At 46.9% G+C, this 19,522-nt stretch overlaps 1 protein-coding gene across 1 annotated transcript; it reads left to right on the forward strand.

Moving 5' to 3' along the window:
- Nucleotides 1–366: 366 nt before the first annotated feature.
- On the forward strand, nucleotides 367–14,343 carry LOC146805415 (uncharacterized). The gene is made up of 3 exons (XM_085623799.1): nucleotides 367–646; nucleotides 7,496–7,555; nucleotides 13,958–14,343. The coding sequence occupies exons 1-3, from the start codon at nucleotides 367–369 to the stop codon at nucleotides 14,341–14,343; spliced, it is 726 nt and encodes a 241-aa protein (XP_085479925.1).
- The last annotated feature ends 5,179 nt before the right edge of the window (nucleotides 14,344–19,522 follow it).

Raw genomic sequence — 19,522 nt, forward strand, 5'->3', positions numbered from 1 at the left:
GCAGGAAATGATGCAATGATTCCAGAACCTCCCAAACCAGGAAGTGCACAGTTACTTTCACTTTCCCTTACTTGCTTTCGGTGTGTGCTTGCTGGTGGAGTTGTTTGGAGTCTGTGGTGTCCTGATTTGCCTTTCAAAGTGTCTTTTGTCTGTCCCCTGTGTCTTTTGAGGTGTGTTTTTATGTCTTTAGTGATTTGTGAGTCTTGTGTGTGTCTGTAACATTAGTATTGTGGGGTGTTTGTCGATTGGGGTAGTTAGTTTTAAGGCTTTATATAGGGGTGGGTTATTTTATAGTACATATTAGGTCAATCTTAAATAAGTTTCCTTTGTCGAATTTATTAAGTTTCCTTTACGTCATCCTAAATCATGTCGGGAAGGTCTCGAAATTTGACCGATCGACAGTTTGGCGGGATGATATGGCTAATATTCCATTACCTGCCCCGGATGATCAGCATGGGGGGCAGGGTCAGTCAGGGGTATGACACAGCAGGGCGCAAGCGCCGGTGGACCACTGTGCAGCAACATCTGGGGCGTCTATTCCAGATCCAGCGGACAACCCACCAGATAAAGCACCGCTGGCAGGACGTCATCAGCAGGGAGGCTGACCTGCTCGATCATCTTGGCCTGGAAGTTGGTGGTCCAGTTGGTAAGTCAATGTTTCTTGTCACTCATATATTCTTTTCAGAGGTGCTAATCTATGCCATATCTCCCTCTGCACAAATCGTATGACCAATCAATTGGCGTTGCAATGGTCTGTATGGATGTACATATGAGCGCATGCAATACAAAAGACTGTTCTGTGGCCACAGACACATATGTTGGAAACCATGGGGCAGATTTATGAGGGACTTGTGCCCCTTTGATGCCGCCGTAGCGTCACTTTTGTGACGCAGCGGTGGTGTAAACCCTGCGCCAGTTTGCGCCATATTCACATCGTGACGCATCAATGGAGATGTGTCACGCTGTAAAGCTCTGCGCGACATTAAACCTGCGTCAGGTTTAATGTAGCGCAGGGTGGGTGTAACGGCGGAAATAACCCTTGGAAAAGTGACTCAGTCAAATCTACAATATGTGACTGACTCACTTTTCCGACAATGAGGCATCAAAACCCTGCACCTGCTTGAAGCAGGCGTAAGGCTTGACAGACCATGTTAGGGATGGGCAGGTTGGAACAGTGCTGGAGTTGCGTTGCGCTTGCAACACAACTTAAGCACTGCGGCAACCTTACGCCATCGAATGCGTCACGCATCTGTTTATTCCTGCGCCATGATGCACCGCATTGCAAATGCAGCGCATCATGGGTGGCGCAAGGGTAAACTTGTGTGACCCATCTCTCCTGGCGCATCCTTGCTGATTTGCAGGGATGCGCCAGGAAACATCAATCGGCCCAAATATATATGATGTTGACATAGAAATTTTCTCTATTCACACAGACACATGCACCAGTTAAATAAATTGATTTTTCATAGTCATGCTGTGAACAAGGGGGAGGATGATTTGGATACAAAGGGGCAGATTCATGACGTCTGGCGCATCTCTGCTAATCAGCAGAGATGCGCCAGAGGAGTTGCCACGCATCTGCCCACTTGTGCGCCACCATTGATGCGCCGCATTCATGATGCGGCGCACCGTGGCACTCGGATGGGCAGATGCGTGACGCATCTGCCGTCGTATGGATGGTGCATTGCTGGAGTTGCTTTGCAACCGCGACGCAGCTCCAGCAAGGCTCTGGGTGCCCCTATCCCTAAAATGCTGCGTCAATCCTTACGCCTGCTTCAAGCAGGCGCAGGGATGTGACGCAGCATGGCTGGAAAAGTGACTGAGTGAAATCTTGTCGATTTCACTCAGCCACTTTTAGGAGGCGTTCCTGCGCCGGAACGCCCACACCTGCCCTGGAACGCCTACATGTGGCGCAGGGCTTTACAACGTGACGCATCTCCCAGATGCGTCACGTTGTAAATACCCCGCACCATGGCGCAGGATTTGCGCCGCTGCTGCGTCACAAAAGTGACGCAACGGCGGCGTAAATGAGGCGCAAGTCAAACATAAATCTGCCCCATGATGTGTAATCACGGTGCCAAGCCCTGTGCTGGTACACAAACTGCCACCATGTGCAGGTGCAGGCAAACTTGCTAACATGTACATGGCTGCCTGCGTCGTGGGGCAGTAGTGTCTGTTCATGAAGGGACACCTTCATGCACCCTGTAGGAAACCGGGGTCTCCAGTCCCTAAGGGCGGTAACGTGACACGAGCGGCTGGGCACCCAAAGGCCTGTGTGTAAAGCAACCATACAACACGCACCTCGCATGGAATGGGGAACGCACACAATAAGGTACGCCACACTGTAAAGGTTCATGCAAATAATTCAAGTTTATCCAAGTAGTTCGAGATAAATGCAGTTCATGTGATATAAATGCAATTCATGAGATGTAAATGCAGTTCATGCGATATAAATGCAATTCATGAGATGTAAATGCAGTTCCTCAGATATCAATGCAAGCTTCACTTAGATTAGCAGTGGATTCACCCGCCCCATATTCACCAGCACGTCATGCACCAGTAGGTTTCTAAAGGCTCTAGGCCACCCGAGTGTATCTCACATCTCAGGGTAGGGTTTGGGGACTGTAGCGCCACTCCTAGGGCGTGCAGGGACCCAGGGCAGAACTCGTGGGCACACCGCTACTTTGGTTATCTGTAGCACCTCAGTGGTGATTCCCGCGCTTTACGCGCTGAGCGGTGAATACCTCAGAACAGCGCCTATTTCCACAGAGTGCTACTCGTGATTAACTGGCAATGACTACTTCAGAACGGGGCATCTAGACCAGAGCGCTGCTCGTAGTTGCCAACAGGGAACACTTTGGAACGGAGCATTTAACACAGAGCGCTGCTCGTAATCAATAGCCATGCATTTGTCATAACGGAGCATTTGAAACAGAGCCCTATCATCATCATTCGCAAGGAATACTTCAGACTGGAGCATTTAAAACCGAGCGCCATTCGGAATCATTAGCAAGGAATACTTCAGAACGGAACATGAATAACAGAGTGCAACTCGTAAGCAATGACATTCAGCACTTCAGAACGGAACATGAAGAGCATAGTGCTACTCGTAATCAGTAACAGTGAATCTCTACACACGGAGCTAGTAGCAGGGAGCGCACCGGACTTGCGGAGCGAGTCTCTCGGGCTCCGGTGCAGTTTGTAGGGCACCACGCTTCAGTACAGTCACGGGGGGCACAAGGAAAAGATCCCTTGGCGGGGTCTCTCAGTCGTGGTGACCAGGGGGATTCCCACGGAGAGGAAACCCGGGCTCAGGGTGTGTTGCGGCTCCCAAACATCAGGGGGCGCACCGGCGTCAATCACAGCATCCGGGCTTACCTTGCTCTTGACGTCGGATGGCGTCCGCTCCATTGGCGATGTGGGAAATGGTCCTCGGCCTGGCGCACCTTCTTGCACAGCTGCGACGGCAGCAACGGGTCCCCGGGCTTCTCCACGGGCCTCGTGACACTGAAGGGCACTTCTTCCGGCCTTCCGCCCGCTGCGGTGAGCGCGCTTGCTTCCACGCCACAGGGGGGGGGCTGAAATTAAGGAGGGGAGCTCCGCGCTCAGCGGAGCACGCTGCCGAGGGACCCAGGCCAGGTCAGGGAGCGCAGGGGTCACAGCGCTAGTACCTGGTCGATCCCCGGTGGTTCTTCAATCTGCTTTGCATAGGGTTTCGGGGGTCAGTCAGGACACGCAGTCTCAGCATTCAGTTACTGTTCTCAGGTGTTAGATGAAGTCTTGTTGGCGCAGATGGCTCTGGCGCCCTTAAGGGGGTTCTGTTACAGGGGGGTAGGGATGGAGTTAACGACTAGGTCCTTCCTAGTCAGGCTGGGCAGAGGTACTTTTGGTCCTACTACTGCTGTGCAAGATCAGAGGGTTTCACAGGGTCCCTCACTCACTTAAGAGGCAGCACCTAAACCCTGTCACTCTCAGAGGCATAAGTCCCTGGCTAGGCCCAACCGCCTACACTCCTGCGTGGATTCTCCAGCTCTGCTGTACCCCACTGGCCAACTCACCACAAAAAGTACCCTTCCTCACTTAAGTAGCCCTAGGTCAGGTGACCTCTAGCCAAGGCGGCTAAAGTAAAACGCCACCTCCCTCCTAGAAGGTTCCAGCACATTCCAGGAGCTTCCCCATTCTACCCATGGGACAAAAGGCGGGCTGGTGTCGCAACATTGTTGTGGGGTCCCAGCCAGCTCCTGGCAGCTAGGGTGCTACTATGAAAGACCACTCTGCAGTAGCAGGGGTCTGTGGCAGCCATCTTGGGAGAAGGGAGCACCTGCACCTTAACACTGATTGGCAATGAAAAGGCGCCCGGAGACCTAGTCCAACACAAAAATGATGGTGGACAAAAATTAGGCACGATCACAAATAGAAGGGGGGACCACCCTAGGGCTGACAGGTCCAACACACCCCAAGGTCACAAATGTCATGATTCTCTCCTCCAATGTGTGTAATCAAATGCAGCATGCATTGAGCAATGACAAATGAAATGATTAAATAGTCCCTTTTTCGAGACACAGTAGGCCAGCCTTAGGGTGGAGTGCCATCCTGATGGTTTCCCAGTTAATTGCCACTCTGTAAGTCTGGCCATGCATCAGTGGCTATGGGTGTTGTGTGTGAACATCCACATCTAACAACATGCAACATAGCAAGCCTTTTAAAAACTGAGTGCAAATTTTGCATATTCACAAGTGCATGGTAAAACACGCTTGCTGGATTTGCAGTTCATTGTCAATGTTAAGCATGAATCAGCACCACCAGGATGTAGAATATAGTGAAGTACTGTTGGAACAAGGAATATTTAAAATGTCAATGTTGTATTCCATTGCTTGGAATTTCAAACAGTGTGGTGCAGACAAAGGTCTGGGGTTGCATCATTCCTGCACTATCTTGTATTTCAGTCCATACCCTGTGCATATGTCACGATATACATGACTCTGGTTGCGTATGTAAGCATGCGGCATCAATAGATGAATCAAGCAGGCATCATCATCAGGATTAGCCTACTCACATGTGAGGGTCGCAATCCAGCTGCAGTTGCAGAGTCTGTTACATACATTTGAAAAGGAGAGGTGCACGGTGTGGTCTGCGCAGGATGTTTGTTGTCAGCTCATTGCATGTGGGTCGTAAGCATGCGCTAGTCCACTTAAGGTGCATAAGCTCACTATTACACACCCAGCTTCATTGTAAACGCTGAATGCTGGAGTGACGTGTGTGCCAGATTGGTAGGAGAGGTTGGTGACAGGGGTACATTTGTGATCATCAAAGGATGAGTATCATGGTAGATGCGCTGTCTGTGGTGCTCAATGTTGTCAAAGATGAGATGGAGGGGTAGAAGGTTTTGCATGAAGATATATGTTTACATTGACCTGTGTCTGAAAATGTCAATGATCCTGGAGGCACATGACATCTGTGTGGAAATATGAGCAGCGCTTGTTGTAGTGATCCTGTGAGGGGGACATGTCCGCATGCACAATGCTAGCTCTGCCAATGTAACTCGTGAAGTGGATTCTTAGTGTAGCATTTCTGGAGTTGCTGAGGATTGATTGGGTGAGTCATTTGCCCTTGTAAAATCTTGATGTGTGTGTGGATTGTTGAGATGGTGTCCTTGCTTTGGATCCTTATCAAGGGGATTTATGGTGTCTTAGCGTCCCCGTCCTTCATCGTTGCAAAATGGTGTCTGCATGTGTCTCACTAATGATGTGGTCTGTATGCGATCCGTGTTGACTTCCTGTGCTGCTGTGTGTCTGTGTTGGAGACTGTAGCAAAATCATCTAGACATTACGATAACCATCTGTGTGGTCCATTGAGAACCAAGCTTGTGTAGTGCAAGGTGTTGTTGGCATTTTGGTTTGTGGCTCATTATAGTTGTTAGTTGTCAAGAATCTGTAATTTCTGTGTGGGGTGCTAATTGTTTCATATGGATGCAGCTGTATGGTTGACAGGAGGTGTACGTCAGAACGGTCAGGCCATGGGGGTATGTGGTCTTGGTGTGGTGGATGTGTTGATGTTGCCACCGTCCTTGTGGCTGTGCCTTGTGGCCAGTTGCTACTGTGTGATGTCTACAAGCTTGTCAATGCATTTTGCTAACCTGTTGGCATGTCTGTAGTCAAGATGTGAGTTGAGCTATGTCACAAGTCTGTGGAACATGTATGCGAATGCATGTTGGGCAATGATGTATGTGATGTGGGTTGTGTACACACCTCAGGGGCATGTAGGTATTTGGACGAGGTTCCCACAGGGGTGTTGTCCTTGTTCTGACCTGGATCTGTGCACTTAGTTGTTTGATGTTGAGCGTGCAATGGCTTGTGCTTCACTTTGTGATGTAGATGTACCTATTGAGTGCAATGGCATGTGCACACACCAGACAGTTGTTGTAGACTAATCATGAAATGGGATGATTGATTGGTGAGTCATCTGCTAACTTGGGATGGAAAGGTAGCGTTTACCATGATTCCTGTGAGTAACGCTCCATCTGTTGCTAGTCTTTTTGCGGATGATACAGATCTCCATGGCTAGTCTTCAAAGGGTGGACACTTTGATGGCGATGCGTGTCATGATCCAGAGTTGGTGTAGATTTGTGTGTACGTAGTGTGCGTGTACTTGGTGGTGTACGCCAGGGTGCATTGTAGTCTGGATTACTGTCCATGGGTGTTGCTGGCTGTGTAATTTGCGTAGCGTGTAGATTTGCCACTGGTACAGTCCATACAAAGTGATCCAAGTTTGAGCTGATGGATTGTGTAGAGGCACGTCCAATGATTGAGTTTGGGCTTGTTGCTGGGTAAAGATGGCTTTGGCTGATGGTCCGATACTGTGCATCTGCAGTGTGTACATGCATCAAACTACATGTTCGCTTGAATGTATCATGGATGTACACCTTGAATGCTGTATACGTCAGGGTGGATGCACTTCAGGTGAATCAGCATCCCGAACGGAGTGTGAAGCAGGCAGCCAAATGTAACCCTAGTCATGTGTGAGCCACTATGCAACAGTCATCTGCAAGATCATATCAGTGTGCAATCAGTGAACATGATAGAGCTTAACATGCTGTGGGAATGTTGAGAGTCGAAGAAGCGTTGTCAGTGTCTGTGACTAATAAATGCTTACACATGTGCATGTGCATAAACACGTTTTTGAAACAGCAATCCTTACAGCAGTCAGCAACAGTGTCTGCATAAGGGCATGTGTGTTGAATCTGTTGATGCATGTGCAAAATCACAGGGATGGCACACATGTGTGTTCCACACTCAGTGAACATTGATGTGGAAGCAATCCAGTGTTTCCACTGTCCATGTGTGTTAGGAAAAATATGGCTGCACTCAATGTAAAAGGAGTGACACGTCCTGTTATTTCCATGCATGTGTCACGCTAAATAATGTTTTGGTCTAAATTTGCATGTACATATGATGTGATTCTATACCAATTTGTACTTCTGTTACTCTTCTTGTAGGTGGCCCACGGCCATATACACAGGGGGAGGTCGACAGCTTTGAAGACCCAAATGCCACCAGTGAGTATCCATGTTCATATAATTTGATGTGTATCAAGTGCGAGGATGGAAGCAAAACTGTGTATGAGTGCAACTATGGTACAATCACAACTTCCTGCTGCAGTCAGAACTTATCTTTTGCATCCAAATTCCAAACTACATGTTGTGACCGTTGTACTACGTGTGGACATGTGTGGACAGATCAGAAGCCACAACACTGTCCGACACTCCTTGCCACTATCCACAAGGCAAAATGGAGTGGCCATTGCCACTGGGACTGGAGTAGCCGAAGCCAAGTTGATAAAACAGCATCTGAACCCTGCCAGAAGGAGAGGAGTGCATGCTGGGCACAGTGCTCACTACATGTTGGGGATGTAGCATTCACCAATTGTTGTACAGGGCGTGATTCCAGGGTTGCAGTGGGGGTGCAAGGTCAGAGTCAGCTGGTCTATGGATGTACATGGCTTGACATGCCTCTCAATATTGATTCAATGTGGTGACACAGAGAACAACCAGCCAATAAGTGGCCATGCTCAGTGTCCATGCTTGTCACATGGCTCTTCACGTCAGTGCACTGATTGCCCTAGAGCATGAAAGGTGACTAGGACTCAGACCTGCAAAGAAAATGAATGCGCCTACATGTTAAAAATATTTTTTATTACAAAAATTAGCAAGGCCAGATAGACAACAGATAATGTTCAGTATGCATGCAAGGTCGTGCTGTACGATTGTTACCATGAACAAGCCAAGCTGATCCACATTTCATATTTAATGTGAGAAAAGAGATCACTGTGACACCCAATGCAAATTTGTGAGGCTGTGTCCCTTCATCAGGGGTATACTGTGTTGAGAAAAGAATAACGATTAATAAGGTAGCACACCTGTGATCAGATATGTAGATGAACACTAGTATGGCATGTGAATACACCGTGCTCCCCTCACCACTGGTGAATGTAACAAATGAAATAGAAAAAAACCCATGACTATCACGAGGATTACAATCTACATTCCAATAGTTCCAAGCACTATGGAAATGGACATGACGCTATGGAAGCAAGCTGTAGCACACCAGAACTTCTGAGTGATCAAAATGAGTTGCACAAGAACAATAACAAGAGTGTGACAATTTATGTAGATGATATAATGGATGTCTTATGAAGCCTGAAGACAGTCAATGATGAATTTAGTTGAAGTTTAATTTTGGGCACCATTGATGTGTGGCAATTTTGACATACATACCACATGCCAATGGAGTTGAAGCATGGAATGGTCTTACAATTTGAATTGCACTTTTGAATGCATCTAAATGTTGAATTCCACGACAATTTAAAATCTGTGTACACAATAGCAATTGTAACTGGAATGAGAATGTGTACATACAGTTAAACACAACTTCCATGGGTTTCCTGGGTGCACCATCTTATGCTAACACATACATGGACAAATGTCCAAAGTTCATATTCTTGAACACACTACGTGGCAAGAAGTTTTGCTATGTTCACCTCGATTCTTTGATATCATCTCCTTCCTTTCAACATTTGCGACGCCAGCCATGATTCTGAAAATACGCACACGTAACCAAATAGGTCCAAGGATACAATTCACACATCCTATCATCAGGTTGCACTCCTAGTCAACCTTCACGGTCTCGGCCACTCCATACTTACTACATATATGGCCTGCTGGTACATTAGCAACAGTGCACGCGTACCGCAAATCAATGATTCATGTGTCATATAAGTGTGCGCTCATCCCAAAAAATGACATTTGATCCTTCACGTCCGTGAACAATTTGGAGAAGTTCAAGTATATTGTAGTGACAGTTTAATGTCATCCTTGCATTAATTAGCCAATGTATCATGCTATGGAAACATTGTCAGTGCAATTACCATCAACATCTCTAGCCCCAAAACATTTGTATATGGATGAGCCATAGGAATGGCAGTCAGACTTATTAATCAATCAATCAATCATTACTTTTGTAAATTGCTCTACTCACACGTGAGGGTCTCAATGCGCGGGGGGAGGTGTGCTGCTATTGTTCGAACAGCCTGTTCTTGAGTGCCCTCATGAAGGCAAGGAGGACCAGGCTCAGCTGTAGGAGGGTGTTCCAGGTCTTTGCGGCATGTTGGCAGTACAAACTCCTGCCGCTGGTAGGTCTTTGGATGTGGGGGACAGTGGCAAGGGCAAGGTCACTGAAAGGGCACTGGCAATTCTGGTAGTAGACGGTGATTATCCTGTTGAGGTATGTTTGACCGGTGTGGGGGAGTGCTCTGTGTGCATGGGTGAGAAGCTTGCAGGCGATCCTCTTGTTGACGGTGAGCCAATGCAGGGATCCCAGATGGGGTGTGATGTGGCTGTGGCAAGAGGAGTTGTGCACAAGGTGTGCAGAAGCGTTCTGTATGTGTTGCGGACGTTTACGGAGTTTGGCAGTGGCTCCCACATTGTCTGCATGTTAATGGTGCAGCCTGATGCAGACGAGGCCAAGGGTGAAGCTTCTACTGGTTGCAGTGGGGATCCACTTGTACATCTTGCTGAGCATGCGGAAGGTGTTGTAGCTGGCGGATGAGACGACGTTGACCTGCCTGGTCATAGTGAGTGTTGATTCGAGGTTGACCCCCAGGTTGCTTGCATGGTTGGTGTCTGCCGGTGCTGCTCTCAGTGTAGTTGTCCACCAGGGGTTGTCCCTGGCTGAGGGGGTGGATCCAAAGAAGAGGACCCCCGTCTTGGGTGAGTTTGGCTTCAGTCATTTGTTCGTCATCCACTTGTCAACGGCAGTCATTCCTTTGTGGATGTTGGTTTTGGTGTTGAGGTTGTCCTTGGTGAGGGAAAGGATCAGCTGTGTGTTGTCAGCGTAGGAGATGATGTGGAGGGGGTGCAGTTGTGCAACGTGTGCAAGCGTGCCCATGGAGATGATGAACAATGTTGTGCAGAGGGATGATCTTTGTGTTCTGCCGCTGATGATCTTTGAGGCTTGGGAGCAGAATGAGGGTAGGCGGAGGCTCTGGCTGCTGCCAGAGAGGAAGGAGGTGGTCCACTCCAGAGCCTTGCTTTGGATTCCTGCGTGTTTGAGGCATGTGCGTAGGGTGCGTTGACAGACATTGTTGAAGGCGGCTGAGAGGTCATGGCGGATGTGTGGCGCCCTTTCATCATTGTACATCAGGGGCCAGATGCCATTGGTGTCGGCAATGAGGCCATTGTCAATACTGGGATTCCTGCAGATGTCGGAGTGTGACAGGTCCAGGATGGTGTACTCCTCGAGGTAGCCGGTCAGTTGTTTGTTTGCAATCTTGTGCATGCCCTTTAGCAGGAATGGGAGCAGGGAAATTGTCTGGAAGTTCTTGAGGCCTCTTGCATCCACCTTGGGGAGATGGGTTGCAATGGTGGGGCTAGCTTTGCTGCACATGTGGTGCGCAAATGTGTCAGACGGTGAGATGGAGTGGATGGTGTACCTCATTTTGATGTTGTCCTTCACATTGCTCCAGGTGAGCAGGGGGGTCAGTGTGGATGGTGGCCGGGGTGTCTGAGGTGTTGGTGCCTGTCAAGGTGTACGGGTTGTGGTAGCTGTTGTGGATGTCTGCAATATTGCAATGGAAGAGTGTGGCAAGGGTGTATCACAGGTCTTGCAGTTGTGGGATGTCATTGGTCTTGGAGCCAGGGTTGGAGGGTACCTTAATGATGTTGAATATCTCATTGTTATTGGGGGCGCTGTTGTCTATGCAGTCCTTGGTGGTGGCCCTTGTAGCAGTTCAGATGAGGTGATGGTGTCTGAGGATGCCGTTCTTGTGGCCCACATACTGTCTGGTGTCTGTTTGGGGTGCAATGTTTTATGTACTTTCTGGCATGTGTGTATGGAGGGCCGTATGTCCACATTGAACCAGGCAGCCTTCTTGTCAATGTGTCTGTTGGAGGGTTCTGTGATCGGGGTGACAGTGTTGTGGCAGTCATTGATCAATTGCCTGCATTTGCATGTGGCGCAGTCAGTGTAGTTTGGGTTGGCGTGTGGGCTCTGGGCAAGGGTGTTGTCAAGCTGTTCATTGTTGTCTTTGATCTGGCTGCTGCATGTGATGTGTTGAATGTGTTGGGGTGTGGTGATTTGTCTTGAAGGTGTAGTGGATGCACCAATGGCCAGTCCAGTTTGGTGGTGTGGCTGAAAGGGACATGGGAGGTAGCCGAGGATCTTGGTCAAGCGTGCGTCTGGCGGAGTGGGTGTGCGTTTTGACGAGCTGACTGAGTCCGAGGTTGACTACCAGGGTGGAGGAGTTGTTGTGTTTGTGGTTCTTGAGGTGGAGGTTCAGGTGTACCAGGAGGATGTAGTCATGCGTGCAGAACCAATTGGCAATGGTGTCACAGAATTGAGGCCAGGGTCCAGGGGTTCTGTAGACGAGGGTTCCTCTGAGAATGGGGTTGTGGTATGTGTGGCTCTTCAAGTGCATGAGTTTGGCGGTGCTGAGGGTGTGGTCATTGATGTGTGAGGCCCAGAGGGTTTTGTGGTTGACCATGACAATGCCAAGTCCACCTCCTACTCCGTTGTTGCGGTCCCTGCCAGTGTTCTTGTAGCCGTCCAGAATGGCTATGGCAACGTCGGGCATGGAGGAGGCCTTCAGACATGTCTCCCCCAGGAAGGCAACATCCGTGGAAGATGTATGGATTGTGTCCACGAGTTGGATGGGGTGTTTGCGTACTGTGTATAGCATATGGTGTATTTGAATGCGTTTCGCCTTGTGCTGGGTCAATGAAAAGGTCAATTTGTAATGTATGGAAAATTCCTGTGGATATGCCTTGCAAGCTGCACATCAATATGTCTGTGAGTCATGTAGTTGGCATTCAATCTGTCGGTCATCACATTTCTCATGTGGTTCCATTGTGCTCGTGGACCCCCCCACCTTGGATAGGTATGCAATATTCCTACAACGGAGTATAGATGACACTATGTACCATATGCACAGAATAAGAGCAAAGCTATGTGTCATGTATGCATGTCTTCCATAATGTAGTGAAAAGGCTTATTCAATCCAATCAGTTTCCAGGATGATGTCAATATATGTGTACCAAAGCGGGTGTAGTGTCCATGCATTGACTTTTCCTACGTGTAACACAACAGATGGGAGCCCATGCGTGGTTCGTCCTCATGGAATTCCACACGGAATATTTCAAGCCTAGGGTGGCTTTTAGAAATTTGTAGTCCACAGCCATTTGTTTGTGGGACAGGAATCAGCCTCCTATTTGATTATTTTGCTGACAGCCTCATCTCATGTCTAGACGTATCACAGACCCACTTTCACAATTAATGTTGGTACAGGACTTACAATGTGTGTCCCACAGATGATTGGATGTGTATGGCACAATCAATGAGATGGCCGATGGCCAGGATGACCCGGCCCAGCATGGTTGCATTAGCAGTTAATGCATGGACTGCAAGTGAGCATTTCTGCAGTCCACACACTTCAACAGCTAGTCATGTGTCCTTCTGATGTGACCCTTGGAACTGTAGTACTTGATTGTCACTTTTTTCCCATGGAACAGATAAGGGATGATGTTGACATTGCTGTGACGTGCTTTAGTGCACAGGGTAGGTGACACTACGAACGTATTTCAACACACAAGTGTGGCACATCCTGTCTGATAATGTTATATTCACATTCATGACAACATAAGACTTATGTCATGATGCTGTGACGCATCCTTGATCCTTTGTCATGATGACTCAGTTGCTGCAAGATATGGTAGATTTGTTACCGTGTTTTGGAGATTGGACAATACCCACAAAAACCATGGGCTACATGTAAGTGCTTGTAGCATGTATGCTGTGAACGCCAAGCTGACGTTAATTGCACCCTGCTAGTACTACATGGCATGCTGCATGCCATCCAATTTTAGTATTGTTATGAATTATGAGTCTCCTTGGTGTGTAGACAGCAAGCACATCTCTGTGTTCCAATATGCAATTGCCACTTCAGTGCATTCCTCTGTTGGAGTGTGAAATGAACGGGCTAGTGGTAAATATGCAAGGGAAGGAGTTCTTCTTCCATGACAAACTGTGACACTGTCAGAACCTAGCGTCCATTGCAGATTCATGTCCACATGACTCCATGCCTGATACAAGGCGAGCCAGATGTCATTTTTGTGGGGAAATGATCACATGTCGTGATGCCTGTTGACTGGTTCTTACATTCATATGGCTCATCATTAATTAGTTACTCTTTCAAGTGTGCCAAGGATTACCATGCAACCATGACATTCAGTTGACTGCACAGTATGTGCCGAGCTAAATCAGTACTTATGTATTGGTGTGTGTGGGCAACAAATGGAAAAGATGATTTGCCCAAATGTGTTTTACATTACACCTGACAGCATGCATTTCCTATGATTTAATGTCCGGCATGTTCTGGTGAACTGACACATGTCCACCTTTTCATACAGATAACATGAATGCAGAGGATGAGCGGGCTTTCCGCATAAGGAAGGCCCGATATCTACACATCCTCTCCGTGGCAAAGGGCTTCCGCTGGACCTCCCGCCAGTATGAGAAGCAGCGGGCTACCGACACGTGGACCACCGACCCCGCCTCAAGGGATGGCATGCATCCACAACAGCATCCTCCCACTCCCGTGGCCCCATCGACCTCATCAGCCGCTGTTGTCCCCAGTGGAGCAGCCTCTGGATCGTCTGCTCCACAGGCCATACCGGAGCAGGCAATGGACACCCTGATGTCCAGACTTGATTCCATGGACAGGAAAATAGAGAAGTTGGAGGCGAAATTGGACACGGTCCACCAGAGACTGGAATATTTGATTAGCCAAATCTAGGGGCTAATAGAAATATGGTTTACAGTTATTGTGTTTGTTAATATTATTATTTTGTAAGTATCATTTTGTTAGTGATTGTAGATTTTGTAGTATATGTAGGCATAGTTAGTTGAGATAGGTTTTTAGATGTAGATGTAGTTTTAAGGTTTTTATCATAGGGTTTTTTTAATACTTTTAGGGGTGGGGGGTAATGTTATGTGTGTTAATGTTTATGGAAAAAAAAAAAAAAATTTGAAAAAAAAAATATATTTGTTTTAGTATGGTGTTATAGTTAGTAAATGTGTAGTTTAAGTATGTGTATGTCTATTGGGCATTGATGTCTTAAGGGGGGTGGGGGGATGATGTCTACTTGTCTGCGTGATCATAGTTTAGGTTAGGTTAATAGAGTTAAGTTCGTTAGTGTAAGATTAGTTAGTTTAGATAGGTTTTGCTTTTTAGATTAGTTGTTTAGATAAGTTAGTGTGTTATGTAATGTAAATCTTGATCACCATTATTATTTTATAAACCTTTCTTAACATACATTGGACTATATTCTATGTCATTCCGCATTTCATATGTGGTATGTGTGAGTTGGTGGGCACATGGACTGTGACCACCGGTTCCTGTTTGAGTGCATCATATTAGTACATTCAGGTCGGTTTGTGCTACATGTCTGACTAGATGTACATGTTCATGGAACACCTGTGCTTTGCTTTTGTTGGTAGCCAATATTGGTCTGACACATACATACGTTTTGGATTCTAATCATGAGTTTTCTGCCAACCTCTGCATGAAAATTTAGCAATATTCTGTCTCTGCTGGGTACCATGTTGACATATGTATGTGAAATACAGCTTTTATCTTACACAGATGTACTGAATGTACTCACCACACATCTGATCCCTCCGTGTTGTAATAGCTACACCATGTTCATGTGCAAGTGGTCATTGTGTTACAAGTGGCTAGCTCATATGACTGTACAACACACTGTCTGTATACAGACGTATTTACGACTTATGGATGTTGTATGAAGTAACGTGGTTAAAATTTCTGGCCATTTAGTTGGGGCAGGACAACAATATTGTTAGACACAACGTCATCAATGGTGATGTGCTGTCTCGAAATCATAGTTTGCAGCCAGGAAGTGTGTTTTTGTGACACACTGGCAGAGCTTTTCTCAGCCCCATTTTGACAGAGATTCAACCATCCACTGTGTGGAGACTTGCTTAAGTTTTGTACTGTGTAGACGTCTCATGTTGCACACACCTTCCCCAGCAAAGGTCCCTCCCCGCACTTGTAGGAAACACAACAGGTGGCCGGTGACAGTAGGAGTCCCGGATGTAAGTGAAGAGGTGAATCTTGAAAACCTCACAACAGCCCAGAGTATACTCCATGATGTTAATGTGTGTAGTGAATAAGTTCAAGACTTGAGCTGCTATTGTGAAGGAGTTGCACACTAAAGCTCACACCCTCCTTACCCATGCGACAACCACTAGCTGTTGACCTTTTGCTCTGATTTTGCAAGTGGTGGAGTATTGTGACAGCATGTGGGGCAAGATGCCAGGAGGGGATGATTTGAATATGTTATACGCAAATCTGAGAGCCTTGTACTCACTACTCTGGCTGACGCAAGCCAATGATGGCAAGAACTGGGGCTGACATTGGAGCTGGTTCTATAGGGATCTATTTGAGTCCTGGCAGCTGTGTTTGTGACCCTGGCCAGTCTCACAATCTCAGAATTGTTGGTCCCCAGCTACAGAAAGGTGCAGTAATAGGTTTTGTTGGAAAATAGATTCATGGACAATAACCTGAGTGATGTATGGCTTGACAACAATGACTACCAACAGCAGTCTGAACCCCCTTAATATACCAAGGCACATTCCTGCCACTTTGTTAGTCTAAGCCTGGAGGATGCCAGCAGAGTCTCCACTGACACACATGTCTTTCAGCACCTGCTTATGTGTGAGTGCACACACAAATTTAGAAGGCCACCAGCATTCACTCCACAGCTTATGATCTTTCATCACCAGCAACACCTCTGACTTGCTGGCATGGAGCTAGAGGCACTTTGCAGTCATCCACCCTGCAACATCTGCTGATTTAATCACAAAATTGGGTACATCCGGCACACAGTTATTGCAAAGTGTAACTTGCAAGTGCATATCATCGGCATGTGCCACTACTGTGAACTCTCACCACATGGACAGCGCAGGTGACAGTTGGAGAACTGCATCAAGATGTGTTGGGGTCAGAGCTGACCCCTGTGGCACACCCTCTTCATTAGTGTGAGGCATGGAGAAGATAGGGGGATTCTTAACATGGAAGCTCCTCTCCAAAGGTGAACCAGTCCATTGCAATGGCCACTTTGTCTGCCTACTCGAACCTTAGCAGTGAGATCTGTTTGGACACCCTGTCGAAAGCAGCACAAAGATCACATGGGACCAGGGTCAAAATACGTACCTCATCCAATCCTGCAGTTTACACTCCATACTTTTGTAGATAAGCTGTATTTGTGAAAGTTGTGTACCATGTGTGTTACTGTTGGTGTTCACAACTCTAAACAGTGTAAGGAGACAGCATTCAAGCGTTCCAAGGATTCCTATTCCTGCTAATGCATCCGCATGCTATGCCTCACTAGGTGTGGCAGTTAGTGGCACATTGATGACCATGCTTTGACAGAATCCAAGTTTTTGTGATGTTGAATTTTTGCTGCAGTGTACAGCATGCAGTCACTTCAGATGTAAGCCTTCAGGGATAAATTGTGTGTGTAGAGGTGTACATTCATGCCCAAAATATTCACCCACCATGACGCAGGCATGCTGCTAGGGTGCATACACCGGAACATGGCAGAGGGCTCAGCACCAGCACAGGGGAGAGCACAGGAATGCAGATGGTACTTTGACTATGTGTGGGGTTTCTGTGTTAGGGAGGGGACTGTGGTGATGCGGTGCAGCACATTGATGAGTGACATTCAATAATTGCTACATGTGACAGCATGTCTTTTCCCATCTAATTACTCATGCTTACAAACCTTTAGCTTGTACTTATGCACTATTCCACGTGTGTCTGGATTAGCAATCATACATTAAACACACTGGTAATGTTGAGTGGTACCAACCGGACACAAGGGCCCATTGTCCTTGACAATCAAGTGTGGAAACAACAGTAGTTGACATGTTTGAGGGTGTTGTGAACAAGATATCTTATTTTTGAAGTTGGTTTTATTTTCATACATTGTTATAGTCACAATGTTTCTTAATTCATATTTTGTAATACAAAAACATGTAGTATGACACAGTTGTTATATTTATCTGGAGACTCTCGTGTGGCAGACATTGTTCTCATAGCAGTGAATGGTTGGTGGTTGTCATCCGACAACTGTGAGTTACAGTAATTTATTGGGATGTCTTCCTCTGTACATGTGTTGCAAATTCATCCTCGGAGTCTTCAGTGTGTGTGTTGGTTTCTGGGTTTAGTGCTGGCCATGTTGTCCCACTGCTACCACCAGCTGTGGCAGTGGATGTGTGTGGGAACACATGTTCAGGTGACATAAATCTCACCGTTAGAGCATTCAGCATCAGTTGCTGATTTTTAATCACCATCAGCAACTCTGCATGAAATGCTGTGAGTGTTGACATGTATTGTTCCTGACGTTGGTGCATCTCTCTCATTTGGTTATCAATACTTTGGAGGTGCTGGGCTACATCCCTGGTGGCACTTTGTGTTGTTATTTGCACATGCCTCTGGCTCATAATGTTCGAAATGTTTGCCAGCGTTTGTGCAATCCCCGGTGTTTGGTTTGAGCTGCCTTGCTCAGGGCTGATGTTCACCAACTCTGGATTTAGGCTTTGTAGGATTGCTTGCAGTGTGCCACCCATGCTCAACACACCAACGTGTACCTCATTGAGGAGGTCACGCTGTAGAGAGACAGCAGTTTGTTGAAATTCACGCTGGGTGTCCTCCCACTCTGTGCTTATGTTTGTGGGTGCAGGATCTGGTGGGGCTGGGTTTTCCACTTGATCAGCAAGCCCACGGTTGTCAGGCTCTGGAGGTGGTGTAGGTGAGCGCAGAGTTTCAATGGGCTCCTCAAGTGTGCCATTGTCTATGGAGAGAGGGTTGTCTTCAATGTCGTCCAACAGATTGCTGTCATCCACCTGTTGTGATGTGGAAGCAGCATTATCTGTAAAAGTAAGATGCAAATCTGTTAGTGGTGTTTGCATGTTGTATTGTCTAGCTGTTTAGTGTGAGGCATCACATGTGTCTTTTCCAAGGTGATCTTTGTGGCACATTCTAGCGATCTCTGTCCTTAGGCACACATATTCTTCATACTCAGAGCCACTTGAATGGACTAAGCACCACTTATCATTACATTAGTCTGGCTGTTGATCGATATGCATTGATGCTGACCTGTGTACTTACACCACAATTGTAATCTTACTATTAGTGGTAGCTGACATTTCATGCCAACACTGCAAGTGTAAATTTGTATGTGATTCAAGTGTGTTGTCCTCCTTTCAACACACAAACAAATGAGATGTGTCCCTGCACATTCCTGTTACATTACGGACCATGTGTGCCATCTACGACACACACTAGTTAGCATGAGTTGTGTTTGTGTCAGCCTATCACCCACTAAGGACACACTGTTCCTCCAGCTCTTACAATACAGTGTGACGTGGCAAGATTTGCTGTTGTCCTCAATAAAGACTGCCAGGAATACTGCAACGATATCATTACTAATCACACCATTGGCAAGCAATGAGTGTGGTTGTAAAAAGATTATAGGCAAATGCTAAATATATTCAGCGAGAATTAATCTTGCATCAACTGTGTGTAACTTGGCCTGTGAGTCAACCTACAATGTGGGATATTAAGCTAACATTGGTTATAATGCTACATGTATTAGCCTGTGCCCAGTACCTCACAGGGCATCAAATCTGCAAGGTTCCCCGGTGAGACGGTGGCCTGATATATGCTGTCCACTAGTTGAACTGTGCAGCTTGTACCATTCCGAAAGACACCTTCTGATGATAGTATGAAGACAGCCTTTGTTGAAAGCTATCCTAGTGGTAGGTATGGAGAGAAGACTTAATGGGAATTTTAGAAGGACTGTGAAGCAGGAATTTTTAACCAGTGTATGATGTCTGGAATTTCCACATGGAAGGAATAACGCACCAGGTATATGTTTCTAATATATGTC

The sequence above is a fragment of the Triturus cristatus genome, chromosome 8 (genome assembly GCF_964204655.1).
Source record: "Triturus cristatus chromosome 8, aTriCri1.1, whole genome shotgun sequence".
NCBI classification, from domain to species: domain Eukaryota; kingdom Metazoa; phylum Chordata; class Amphibia; order Caudata; family Salamandridae; genus Triturus; species Triturus cristatus.

What these genes read in the sequence shown, in the direction of transcription:
- LOC146805415 (XM_085623799.1), top strand. Translation starts at nt 367, where the DNA reads ATGTCGGGAAGGTCTCGAAATTTGACCGATCGACAGTTTGGCGGGATG. An exon ending in GGAAGTTGGTGGTCCAGTTG is followed by an intron (nt 647 to 7,495) that starts GTAAGTCAATGT and finishes CTCTTCTTGTAG; the next exon opens with GTGGCCCACGGCCATATACA. An exon ending in TGAAGACCCAAATGCCACCA is followed by an intron (nt 7,556 to 13,957) that starts GTGAGTATCCAT and finishes CTTTTCATACAG; the next exon opens with ATAACATGAATGCAGAGGAT.